Source organism: Pogona vitticeps, chromosome 1 (assembly GCF_051106095.1).
Source record: "Pogona vitticeps strain Pit_001003342236 chromosome 1, PviZW2.1, whole genome shotgun sequence".
Taxonomy (NCBI): domain Eukaryota; kingdom Metazoa; phylum Chordata; class Lepidosauria; order Squamata; family Agamidae; genus Pogona; species Pogona vitticeps.
The window spans coordinates 134,803,688-134,816,098 of record NC_135783.1 but is presented as its reverse complement, the minus strand read 5'-3'; the positions used below and the strand labels follow the sequence as shown (position 1 = coordinate 134,816,098).

The window sequence follows — 12,411 nt, the reverse complement described above, 5'->3', positions numbered from 1 at the left end:
ACTGTATAGAGCTTCTTCATCTTTACTGCTTGATATAAACCCAGCCAAATAGGTCAGCATTAAAGAGGCTCTGAGTACAGGTGCAGCTCTGCTGAAATCCAGGCTTAGCAAATGTGATCTCTCCAAAGAAGAGAGACATACAGTATACTTGAGGCCAGTGCTCTCACTAGGAAAATCTGACCCATTTACACACTTCATTTTCCCGGTCTCTTCTAACGCCCTTTGTCTGATTGTTAGAATATGCTGACTAATCTCCCAGGATATTGTTAGAATCTGCTGACTGCTACCCACTATCTCTCCTGCCCACCCAAATAAAAAGAACCTGTTTCAATACAATATGGGGTGGTTGGGAAGATGGATGCTGAATGACTGGCAGCCCCTTGTACAACAGGATTGGGAAAGACATCCCAGCCCGCACAGCCACAGGTGGAATCTGAATTTTGAGTCTACATCCCCCATTCTGAAACCTAATTTTAACCAAAAAACAAACAACAAACAAAACCTGGCAAGCACCTCTGACTATGGGTTTTGGACCTTTTATGTGCTTTTTGTTGTTACTGTTGTTTTGTCCATGCCTGTGTTTTTCTTCTGGCACTCAGCCTGACAAAGACGGTCCAAGGTCAAAACCTAGCTTACATTTGTGATTTTTGGTGATCTAATAAAAGTATCACCCACAGTTCCCTTCAGTTTTTCTACAATGACCACTAAGCTTTTTTTCATCCATATTTTAAATAAACACATAATCACATCCAGAGTCATTCTAGCTTTAGAGGAGGCAGCTTGTAAATTCTTTAAAGCACAGAAGATATACCTGACTATCTTCTAAAAGTAACAAAAAGAGAATCCAGGTCAAAAATACAAAGTTTTGATCTCTTCCCCCATCCCCTGTTGTAGAATAAAACTCATGCTGTCATAGACCGCTCCTAATGTCCTTAAGAATGCCCTCCCTCCTTAGCATTTCTCTGTAGGCATTAATAATAACCATGCAAGTTATCTCAAATGGGTACAGTATTTTATTTATAAAAGCATTTATATCCCTTGTCCCCATTTAAAATAATAAAGGTGAAACTGTGCAACAATTCAATATTTAAACACATAAGACTAATGGGAACATATCAGTATAGTATATTGTTTTATCTATACAAAAAAGAGAAAACTTCAAATAAAGAAAACAGCAGTAAACCTGATACGACATACCATACAAATGTAGGTTGCAGAGAAAATGTGAAATGTCATAGAAACCTAAATAACAATTTATGATATTTAACAATAATTTATGCAAAAACAGTTAACTTGCCAGCTTCCCAAAAACCATGGGAACATCAGATAAAAGTGTCAGAAAATGAGGAAGTCAAGATCTGGTGGGATTTCCTTGAACATAACACACCAGACACTTAATAGAACGACATTGACACTGGAATTCCAGAAGCTGCCAGAGTTGAAAATAAAGAACTGGAAAAACTAACAAAGTACAGAGACCTGCATGGAACAACTGAGTGGTTCAAAATTGGGAAAGGAGTACGGCAAGGCTGTATATTGTCCCCCAGCTTATTTAACTTATATGCAGAATACATCATGCGGAAGGCTGGACTGGAAGAAACCCAAGCCGGAATTAAGATTGCCGGAAGAAATATCAACAACCTCCGATATGCAGATGATACCACTCTGATGGCAGAAAGTGAGGAGGAATTAAAGAACCTTGTAATGAGAGTGAAAGAGGAGAGTGCAAAAAACGGTCTGAAACTCAACATCAAAAAAACTAAGATCATGGCCACTGGTCCCATCACCTCCTGGGAAATAGAAGGGGAAGATATGGAGGCAGTGTCAAATTTTATCTTCCTGGGCTCCATGATCACTGCAGATGGAGACAGCAGCCCTGAAATTAAAAGGCGCCTTCTTCTTGGGAGGAAAGCGATGACAAATCTGGACAGCATCTTGAAAAGCAGAGACATCACCTTGCCAACAAAAGTCCGAATAGTCAAAGCTATGGTTTTTCCTGTCGTGATGTATGGAAGTGAGAGCTGGACCATAAAGAAAGCAGACCACCGAAGAATTGATGCCTTTGAATTGTGGTGCTGGAGGAGGCTCTTGAGAATCCCCTGGACTGCAAGGAGAACAAACCTATCAGTTCTAAAGGAAATCAACCCTGAGTGCTCACTGGAAGGACAGATCCTGAAGCTGAGGCTCCAGTACTTTGGCCATCTAATGAGAAGAAAAGACTCCCTGGAAAAGACCCTGATGTTGGGAAAGTGTGATGGCAAGAGGAGAAGGGGACGACCGAGGATGAGATGGCTGGACAGTGTCTGCGAAGCAACCAACATGAACCTGACACAACTCCGGGAGGCAGTAGAAGACAGGAGGGCCTGGCGTGCTCTGGTCCATGGGGTCACGAAGAGTCGGACACGACTAAACGACTAAACACACACACAGAGACCTGACAATCGAAACATCTCGCCTCTGGAGGAAACACACTTCAGTGGTCCCCGTAGTCATTGGGGCTTTGGGAACGATATCAATAAAGTTCACCCAGTACTGCCTATAAGCAGTTGCAGATCTCAGAAATCGCACCACCACCAGAGCTACCAAAAAAAGGCAATATTAGGAACAGCATACCTACTGCGTGGATATTTAGCAGATACTTAGGTTTTTGGTTAAAACTAGTATCTTTTGTTTTTGAATCATCTTCTTCTTAGAAATGCAGAGCTGGAAGAGAGCCGAATTAGACCGCGCTCGCCTTCTAAGAGGCTAAAAACACACCCGCTTCGCTCGCTGGGAGACAATCGGCGCGTGCTTTCCTTCCGACCCCCGGGGCGGCCCTTCGCAAAAAGGCGAGAATGACAAGAGTGGGGGCGTCGCCTGGACGTCCCCCCCCCCCGAGCGCGCCTGTCCTTCGCACCCCCCCATCATCTTCCGCTTTGACCCTTCCTCTCCAAGCAGCTTTGTCTCCGTTTCGGAACCAGTTCCTTGGGGGGGGGGAGAGAGAGGCCGCCCCCCTCCACCTGCTAGGCAGCGCTTCCTCGCCAAACGCCTGAGGGCCGCTCCGAGCGCTCCCTTCCCGAGCGGAACAAGATGGCGGCCCCGCGCCGTGCCCATAATGCTTCGCGGCCGCCCCAACCCACAGGGCTCCTCTTCCGCACTTGGGCGCGGGGCTGAAGAGGAGCGGTGGCCGTCTCAGCCTCTCCTCCCGTCGGGAGCGCCGGGCGGATTTTTCCCCTTATGTGAGCGAAGCAGAGACGGGCGGACTGAGGTGCCTTTCCCCTTCCCTCGCCTTCGGAGGACCATGAGGCGATTTGGGCTCCGTCCGAGCCCCTATCGTCTTCCCGCCCTCCTCTTTCTCCTCCTCCGGCTGCTGCTGCTGCTGCTGCCGCCGGGGGTGTTTGGGATGCCGGAGCAGGGGCCGCGGAGCCGCGCGCCCCTTCCTCCCGCCTCACGGGGAGGCGAGCGCGGACCGCCGAGATACGGTGAGTCCTTGGAAAACGAGAGGAGGGGAAGGGGTCTCCTCTCCACCCCACCCCCAGGCGCATCCCCCGGGAGGGGGCAAAAACGGGAAGGAGGGGCGAACACGAGCGACTGAGCCGGCCCGGGGGGGGGTCTCGGGAGGGTAATGGCCTTGTGTTCCTGCCCGGGGGTTGGGCTGGATGGCCTCTTGGGCCCCTTCCCTCCTCTCGGATGCCCTGCTTTGGGGGGCGGGGGCGGGGGCGGGGAGGAGATGCCTCGGGGTCGCCTTCGTGCCCGCCTGCACCCAAAAGGAGGAGGCGCTGCGGTTCCCTTGCGGGCCTGGGTGCCTCTGCGACCTCTGGCACCCCTCTCTCTCCCGCGGTACCCGCCCCACGGCCCTGGGTTCCGTGTGTGTGGAGCTGTGCGGGGGCCCCGCTAGGGCGCTCAGAGTGGAGCGGAGGAAGTGGCCGGTCATCCATGGAAGCTCCCGTGGGGAGGGGGGAGAGGGGAAACGATCTGTGGATCATTGTGGCCCCCTCAATTTCATGGGTGATGATGCCTCATGATGATGACGATTATAGCAGGGAATCTGAAGAGAGAGAGAGAGGGCTGTCCTGCTTTAGATTATCAGAAAACCCGGTAAGAGTCCCTGAGAGGTGAGCTTAAATCAAAAATGTGGGTCGGAGGTGGAAAGAGCCAGAAAGGGCTTCTTCTGTTAGGTGTTTTAAACCTGTTATCACTGTACACTTGTCATTGTTGAGAGTTGGCTTGGGTCCCCTATGGGGAGAAAGGCACGGTTATAAATAAAATAAAGTTATGGCAAGTTCATAGATATTGATCCTGTAGCTTATAGACACGGCTTCTCAGGTGCAAGTCGTATTGAGTTCACCTGGATTTCTTCCAGGACCTGCGTGGGTGGGAGTGTTACCTGAGCTTTCAGTAACTCTTACTTGTGCAGTTCCTAAATTGTTAATGAGTCCTTGACAGGGTGGGGAGCTGTGAATTGTGATGACCCTACCCTGATGACTCTTGTAAGGGAAAAGGGTAGTAGTAAATAGCCATCCTTAGACTGTAGCTTGTCTGCCTATAGGCAGTTGTCCAGGGTGTGGAATGAAAAAAAAAAGATATTGATACTAGATGAGTAGCTATTCATAGCAGCAGGATATGAGTATATTCGTGGGAGGAGAAGCCTTTGAGGAGATAACTAATGGATGCAGGTGTGAGGGGGCAGTCAAGTGAGTTATGGGATGTTCATGAGATAGGTGTAGGCTGAAAGGCACCATTGTATTTGCTGAAACCTTCAGTTGCTGTAGCCGTTGATGATACACAGTGCACAGTTACTGCTTTCATGCAAGAAGTACGTTGTCTAAAGCAATACAGCACATGATGACTTGGTGCACTTATAAACTTTGAGAAATTAAAGGAAGTGGGTATGTGGTAATAGTCTATTCTCTGTATGACTGGGTAATAAGGAATATGTTCCTCCACAACCTACATGTGCAGTATGCTTCCTTATATTAAGATAGTGGCCATACTGATAAGCGATGGTCACTGATATTTAAGAGCATCGGCTCCTTGATCAAGAAATGGGCAGGGATTGACCTGCTGACTGCATCCTATGGAAGGTATTCATTGGTTTCCTCTTGCTGGTGGGAGTGAACTGCACTGACTTTTTATAAGTCTCCCGGTGCCTTAAAGATCAATATGTTTGCTACAGCAGGAGTTTTAAATAAATAAGTATACGCTGCAAATGTTTAAGATGCTGTGCGACATGGTTTTGGATTTTGGATTTTTTGCTATAGTAGACTAATACAGCTGCCCTTTGGGAAGCTTATTTCCTCTTTCCTCTTTGTTTTCTACACATGGGTGATTTCAAACATTTAATCAGCATTGAAACCATCTTCAGAACCACCCTGGGCTTGGTAGAGGAGCATAAGCTTTACATACAGGAGGCCTCAGGTTTAATTCCTGGGTAGCAGAGTTTAGAATAATCTCCCCAGACTCTGAGGGCTACTGCTAGCCAGTTATTAGTAAATGCTGGTCTAAATGGACCAGTTACTGTATTTGATTTGGGATAAGGCAGATGAACATATCTTGAAAACAGAAAATCTGTTTAGTGGTCCTGAGTCTGAACCCATTTTGTGGGAAGGAAAGGTAGAAATAGGCAGTTAACAGGCACAGATATTAGTATCTGATTACTTAAAATAAAACTCTTTGGAACAGGGTGTGGATTGCTTAGTTTCATTTCCTGGTTCTGCCACAGTCTTCCCATCCTAACAGTTTCTGAATTCTTCAAAGGTTAATGATGCATGTTCAGGAGGTGAAAGATAAACAGTCTACTGTGTTTTGCCATCTTTGCTGATCACTTGTAGAGGATGTAACAATAAATTGTAACAATTGTCCAAATGTATATTAGCATAGCTCAGCCTTGTAATTAGACATATGGTCTGTAGAGATTTCTTGTTCCTTGGCAGTCAACATACAGTAGCTACCTTGGATTACTCAGGGTTGTGTGGGTTGGTAAACTGTTATTTACCTTCCTAGACTTCATTAGTTGGTATTATACTCAAATCCTTTCAAACAAGGCAGCATACTGAAACTGACTAGTGGAATTTACGTTGCATAAAGGTGATATCATCAGCCATGGTGGTGTTTCATAAACTGAACATTTCCAATCTTACCCTGCCCACAAACAAAGTGTGTGTGACTTCCTTGGGATCCCTTTCATCAAAGGAAAGCTGTTGGGGGCCATGGGGTGGGCAGACCATGATTTCTGTAAAATCAATGCCACCCATACGATTTTACTTGCATTGTGAGAAATGGAGAAGAGATTGAGTGACAGTGCATGTGAGAGTACATTAATATAATGGCAAGATGTAATTAATTTAAGGACAATAGTATTAATTTTAACAATGTTATAGAAGCTTACGAAAATCCAGTTTGTGAATAAACAGGCCAGGACCAGAAACCACAATTTGATCCTGGTTTGTTTTTGGAAGCTAGAGTTCTCAGCTTTGACCAACACATTCTGAGATTCAGTTGTAATAACGAGCTTTGGTTTATTTCAAATTTGAAGTTAAAGTTAGCCTGGTTCATGTAAGAAGAAGTACAAGTACCTGTTACTTTTCCTTTCAGGAAATAATGCTTTCCCATTTCATTTTAACTGAGCTAGTATTCTATGTTTTACTATATATTTTCTCTCTCTCTCTTTAATTTCAGAGAGGCTGGACTCTGTTCTCTCAGACTATGATATTGTTTCTGTATCTAACATTCAACAGCACTCATTAAGAAGAAGAGACCTGCAACCAGAGTCCCATATAGAGAGACTCCTAAGTTTTTCAGCATTGCATAGGTAATGAAAACTCAACTGAAACATCTGGTTTAATATTGGTTATCTTTAAACAACTCACTTCTTTAACAATATTTATTTGAATCATTGTCATGCGACAGTGACTCACTATGCAATTTTCCATTTTCATTTTGGTTGTTAGTTTCTGTTCCATTGTTGTGTTGCCTGTTGACCAATCAAATTTATTCTGATTTTATTGAGAGGCATTGTGATGGTGCAGATGGACCTGCCATTGTGCCTCCCCCTGCCCCCTTGCCTAGAGTCTGGAGCAGGCTGAGAGGGGCAGTGTGCCTCCAAGCCTTAGTTCGGAGGCTGAGTTGTTTCCTGATCTCCTCCCACTTCCCACCCCACTATGGCAGACAGAATGAAAACAGTTGTAGGGACAACAAATGGAAGGTGGGGACTGCCAGTCACAAGGTTGAAGGTTAAAAGGCCTGCAGGCCCCTTGAGACACAGGCTACTTCAGGAAGAGTCACACATCCATCTGGGTCAGGGACTTGAAAGCACTTATCTCTTTCTGGATCCTGCGTCTGCTCGCACTCCCATCAATCTTAGTCCAGATCCTTTCAATACCCAACTGCTAGGAAGACCAAATTCTGTCGATTTCAACAATAACTAAGATTCTAATTTGGTTGACACTTACCTGAGACCAGCTCTGGTTTCTTTTAAGTCCCAATATCCAGTCTAGAGAATGAAGAGCATTAAGAAGATAGACTGAGCAGTTGATGATGTTGAGGCAAATTGGGAAGGGGTTCATATAGGTGCATTTTCCCAAGTCAAAGCTGTGAAGAACACAGGCTTCCCATCAAACAGTTTCTTTTGAGTAACACTACTGTACATCGCTGTCAGTATTATGATTGTGGCATGGCCATGACTGCTGATGTCATCAAAGTTGTCTGGTACAGATCTGAGTAGGATTTCAGTCAATAAGGGCGAAAGGATGGAGGAGGGTTGAAGAGGATTCTATTTTAAGGACAATAGCTGGAACCCTATTGGGTTTGGACAATGTAAACACCTAGTGGTGTAACTGCTGTGGTTAATTGTTCTAGCTGGTTGCTTCATGCTTGGGTGTACTTCGGTCATGCATTTCATTGCTTACTCATCTGTTGCCTGAGCATGGAACAGACGGTCAGAATAATATAAAAACTACTTGTGAAATGTATTGGTTGCACACACAATATTCACAGTAGCACTGGCTGCTATTTATTCTGGAACATTAGAAAATTAATCCATCTTTTGATTTTGTGAAAAAGACAAATTTGATGCCTCCAGATGATGTCAGGACTACAGTATTAATTATTTGAATCTTAGATGCTCCTCCAAAGCTTCTAGATCTCTGTTCATGACTTACTGTTACAGTATATCTTCTTGTGCACATTTCTTGTGAGATGTGCAAATTAGAAAGTGATTTATGAATAATTGGGAGAGGGCTGTTATAGCTGCTCATGGAAAGTGGGCTTGTTAATAAACATTCTTCTTTTTATTATATATTCAGTGAAGAATTGGTTGCAGTTTAGTTATACTGTGTATTTATTGTGTTTAAAGAGCTTGGGTAGTCTAGTTACATGTTTTCATAAGCCTAAAGTGCATCTTAATGCTAAATAGAAGCAAATTCTTTTGCAGGCATTTTAAATTGTACTTAACTACAACAGCGGAACACTTTTCGAAAAATGTTCAAGCACTTGTAGTGGATGGCCAAGGCAAGGAGAGAGAGTATCAGATAAAATGGCAAGAATTTTTCACAGGGCATGTTGTAGGTAAGTGTGTTGTAATGGGGAGCAGTACAATTGCAGAACCCTTGCTTGTATAGGGAAAAGTCTTACAGGGATAAATTCAGTTGTTAGTCTCAGCCAGGGTTGTCTTGGAAAATACAGTTGTACAACACACTCTGCATGTGTGCGTTTATATGGGAAGGGCAGGAAAGTGATATTTAAATAGTGAAACATTCTGACCAATCAGAATCTGTCCAGCATCAGCCAGATAGATATATAAAGCAAGTGGCGGTCATCAGTCTAGCAGATAGGATCAAATACAGTGGTGCCTCGCTAGACGATTACCTCACAAAAGCTAGACAATGACTTTTTTTGAGCCATGGCACGCTTTGCAAAACAATTGTTCCTATGGGCGATTTTCACTGGACAACGTTTGGGTCTTTGCCTCACAAAACAGTGGTTTTTTTTTTTACCGTTTTGCAAGACGGTTTCCCCCATTGGAACACACAGGGTATAGGTGCTCCTCCCACAGTCCTCTAGTGCACAGGTATTAGCATATGCTAATACCTTATGCTAATATCTGTGTACTAGAGGATTGTGGGAGGAACACCTAGCCCCTGATGGGGGTCCTGCAGGGCACCCCAAAACACTGAGGAGCTCTCTTGGCCTCTGGCAGGACTGGGGCTGTGCAGCCCTGTACTGAGTGGGAGGTGCAGCCAGGGGGGTCACCATGCCTTGGGGGGGGGTCAGGGGACAGAAGGGGGTATGAGGTGCAAGGGCCATTTCAATTCATACCTTGCAGGGGGAAATACCATGTCGTAAAAATGGTTTTCCTAGGGAGAGGCTCATCCATTGCACTTCAAGTATGTTGCTGATCCCTATGATTTCACCAAATGTGGAAAACTCAACTGCATAATTTGTGTTAATGGGGGGTTGCTCTTGTGATTTCCCTTGTTTTTCTAGACTCCTTTTCATCTCTTTTTCTCCTCATCAGGACCTATTGCAGAGCCTGCAAGTCCTGGTGATGTCTTATATTGCTTTCTCTCTCTTTTTTCCCTGTGGTAAAGGATCAGGGCAAAAGGAGTCACCATTATCAGGAACCAGGGGGCTGTTTTGACACCTTTCACCCTCTTTCTTTGCTAGAGAGAAAAAGAGGGGGAAGGCCATCTGAGACCCACTGCATTTTCAAAGGCAGGGCAGGTGAGGGGATTATTTTCCCCCAATATGGTATGGGGAACTGTGTTTTGCAAAATGATGTCTTCTATGGACACTTTTTGCAAGACTGTGATTTCCCCCCCATTGGAACACATTAAATAGGTTTCAGTGCATTTCAGTGGGGAACAGGGTTTTGCAAGATGTTTCCGTGGAGCAAGTTAAAATCGTCGTGCGAGGCACCACTGTATGTGATAAAATACGGTTTTGTCAGATTGGTGATAGATATGTGACAGATGATAGTAGTTGGTGTCAAGTATGTGATAGTGTCAGAATGGGGCTGATAGGTTTAACTTCAATGAGTTAGCTATCAGAGAAATTATGTCTGTCTCAAGTTTAAGGATGATATACTAACATAATTAAGTAAAGTACAAGTTTATGTATAAAGCACCAAAATGTCAAAGTACAGTGGGTTTAATCTATTCTACATGTGTTTTAAACAGTAAAAGTACTTTAGTGTCTTTAACGAAGACCAAATGATCATTTTATTTACTTTCAGCTGCTGACACACACACACATAAGGGAGAATACCGCTTTTAGTCTGTGCATTTTTTTTATCATAACACTTGAAATACTGTGTACAAACTCTTTCAATTACATTTTATATTATTAAAACCAAACTGACAGGTAGACTTGTAGAATTGTCTGAATTTTGACTTGCCAAAGCCCCATTGGTTCAGCATGCTTGCTCCAGTTGGGACTAACAATTGAATTTAGTCCACTGGGTTTTTCCTGTAGTATAATAGAAATGTTAAATTGTATTGTGGATTGATATTCTAAATTTCTGTGAGAGCTTTGGAATTTATGAGTAGAACTAGTTCTAAACAGGAGTAACCAAACTATTTACACATATAAAAATAAATGTTTTAACTGAGTAAAATGTTTAATGAATATGCTGCCAAGAACTTTGTTAGAGTCTGAAGAATGACCTCTTTAAACTCCAGTAACACCTCCTTGTTCTTTGCAAATTAGAGGTGTAAATGCTGTAATTTCTAGTTGTGTATGTTGTGGATCTATCATCTTTTTCTCTTTTAAAGCAAACATACTTAAGAAGCCATTGTGTTCCTGACACTTTGGTGGGTAAAAAAAATAGCTTTTGGCTAGGGGAAAGGAGCATTATATGTTGCAGTTGATGGGTCCCCTTTTCTCCTGCCCCAGGTCAGAGTAATTCACGGGTGCTAGCACACATCGGCGATGAAGACTTCACAGTGCGGATTAATACTGATGAAGAAGAATACAATATTGAGGTACATCAGAAGGGTGAAGTCTAGATGTGGACCGTTTAAACTTCCTTAAGGGAAATCATGCTTTGAGCCACACAGCTTTATTTTCTTAATATTTCTAAGATGTTACTTACAGAAAAGGTGGTGCAGTTGCTCTCTGTAGCCTGTGTAAGATTTTTTTTCCTCAGATACTATATGTGCACAGTCCTCTGGACTGACAGAAGGAACCACATTGAGTTGGGATCCTGATGTGGATGGTCACATATAGACAATATTTTCATTTGGTTTTGAAGAAATAAGCGTGAGCTATAACTTAGAAGTTATAGTTCTGAATGATTGAAAATAAGATAATGCACATGATGTGAGAGCATAAAGGATAATTTGCCAAATGAGGTTCAAAGTATTTATTTATTTGATTTGATTTGTACCCTGCCCATCTGGTCTATAAGACCACTCTAGGTGTAATTCAGTACACAGATACCTGGAGTGATAAGTTACAACGTCAGTGCAAAATGTATCATACTGGAGAATCATCCTGAATTATTATCCATGTTTCACATAACTCTGAATCTTTATAGAGTATTTTAAATTCATCTCAAGTTGTAGAAGAAGGGATGTATTTTTTCTTAATGCTAAAAGTCAGGCATGGTATCTAAAACTAGCAAATGGGTATTTGGTTGGTAAAAGTACATAGCTTTTTTTTAAGGGCTGCCTTCTTTGAATTCTTTATTCTATTCAAGGGTTTCAAACAGTGGCCGTAATTCTTTATTAAAGGCTGTTGCATAAATTTACACCTGTGGAAGCTGATGACACCATCAGTCATGGCCTTCTATTGCTCATTAAAATTTTCCTATTCAACACACAAATACTGAGGTTCTCTTGGGATCTCTTTTGACACAGAGAAACCTTTGGGAGCCTCAGAACAGAGAAAAGGAAGAGACTAATGACTGAAATCTGATGTGGATGGTCCTGCTGCTAGAATTGGGATAATTGGCATCAGTTTGCTGGCCTTAAAGTCCTACCCCCCCAAAGGAAAATCAGTTTGCATGGAGATAAATTCATGTGATATGAATTTAGCCAGTGTAATACTTTTGATATTTCTTTATAGATCATTTATATCCTGTTCTGATTCCCTATCTTTTTCCCCTAGGTTCCTTGTTTTTTTCTGTAGGACAGTCATTTTTTTTTTCAGCCTTAGTGAATAAGCTGCCATTAACTTCCTTCACTCCATCTGTTTGATCAACCTTTTCTAGGTTTTCTTAGGCTTCCTCTATGCCTAAGGTTTAGTTAGTCTTTTCTTCCTCGTTTCATGAGAGACCTTACAGTATCCTCTTTACCAAAGCAGTCAAATGGATGGCCTTCAGTGTTTTGGGAACAAGAAACATGACAGCTTAGACACAAAATGAAACAAAACCAAAAAGATAAGAGACAAATACTTTGTGGCTCCTTCAAGACTGTTGTATTTTTATGTGAGCTT

The 12,411-nt window shown here is 43.1% G+C and overlaps 1 protein-coding gene, 1 long non-coding RNA gene and 1 other non-coding gene across 3 annotated transcripts in view; 2 read left to right on the top strand and 1 right to left on the bottom strand.

Annotated features, from left to right (window-relative positions):
- Positions 1–990: 990 nt before the first annotated feature.
- On the bottom strand, positions 991–2,568 carry LOC144587390 (uncharacterized). The gene is made up of 2 exons (XR_013542541.1): positions 2,435–2,568; positions 991–1,479 (listed from the first exon to the last, which is right to left on the bottom strand). It is a non-coding gene; the product is annotated as an uncharacterized LOC144587390 (long non-coding RNA).
- Positions 2,569–2,882: 314 nt separating this feature from the next.
- The window catches only part of ADAM17 (ADAM metallopeptidase domain 17), a 35,611-nt gene continuing 26,082 nt past the window's right edge, over positions 2,883–12,411 (top strand). Inside the window, exons 1-4 of the mRNA XM_020796599.3 lie at positions 2,883–3,461; positions 6,658–6,790; positions 8,411–8,544; positions 10,870–10,958. Of these exons, the coding sequence (XP_020652258.3) occupies positions 3,095–3,461; positions 6,658–6,790; positions 8,411–8,544; positions 10,870–10,958 (723 nt within the window). The 5' untranslated portion in view covers positions 2,883–3,094. The remainder of the gene's footprint in view (positions 3,462–6,657; positions 6,791–8,410; positions 8,545–10,869; positions 10,959–12,411) is intronic.
- Positions 9,287–9,453, top strand: LOC144586167 (U1 spliceosomal RNA). Its single transcript, XR_013540927.1, has one exon. It is a non-coding gene; the product is annotated as a U1 spliceosomal RNA (small nuclear RNA).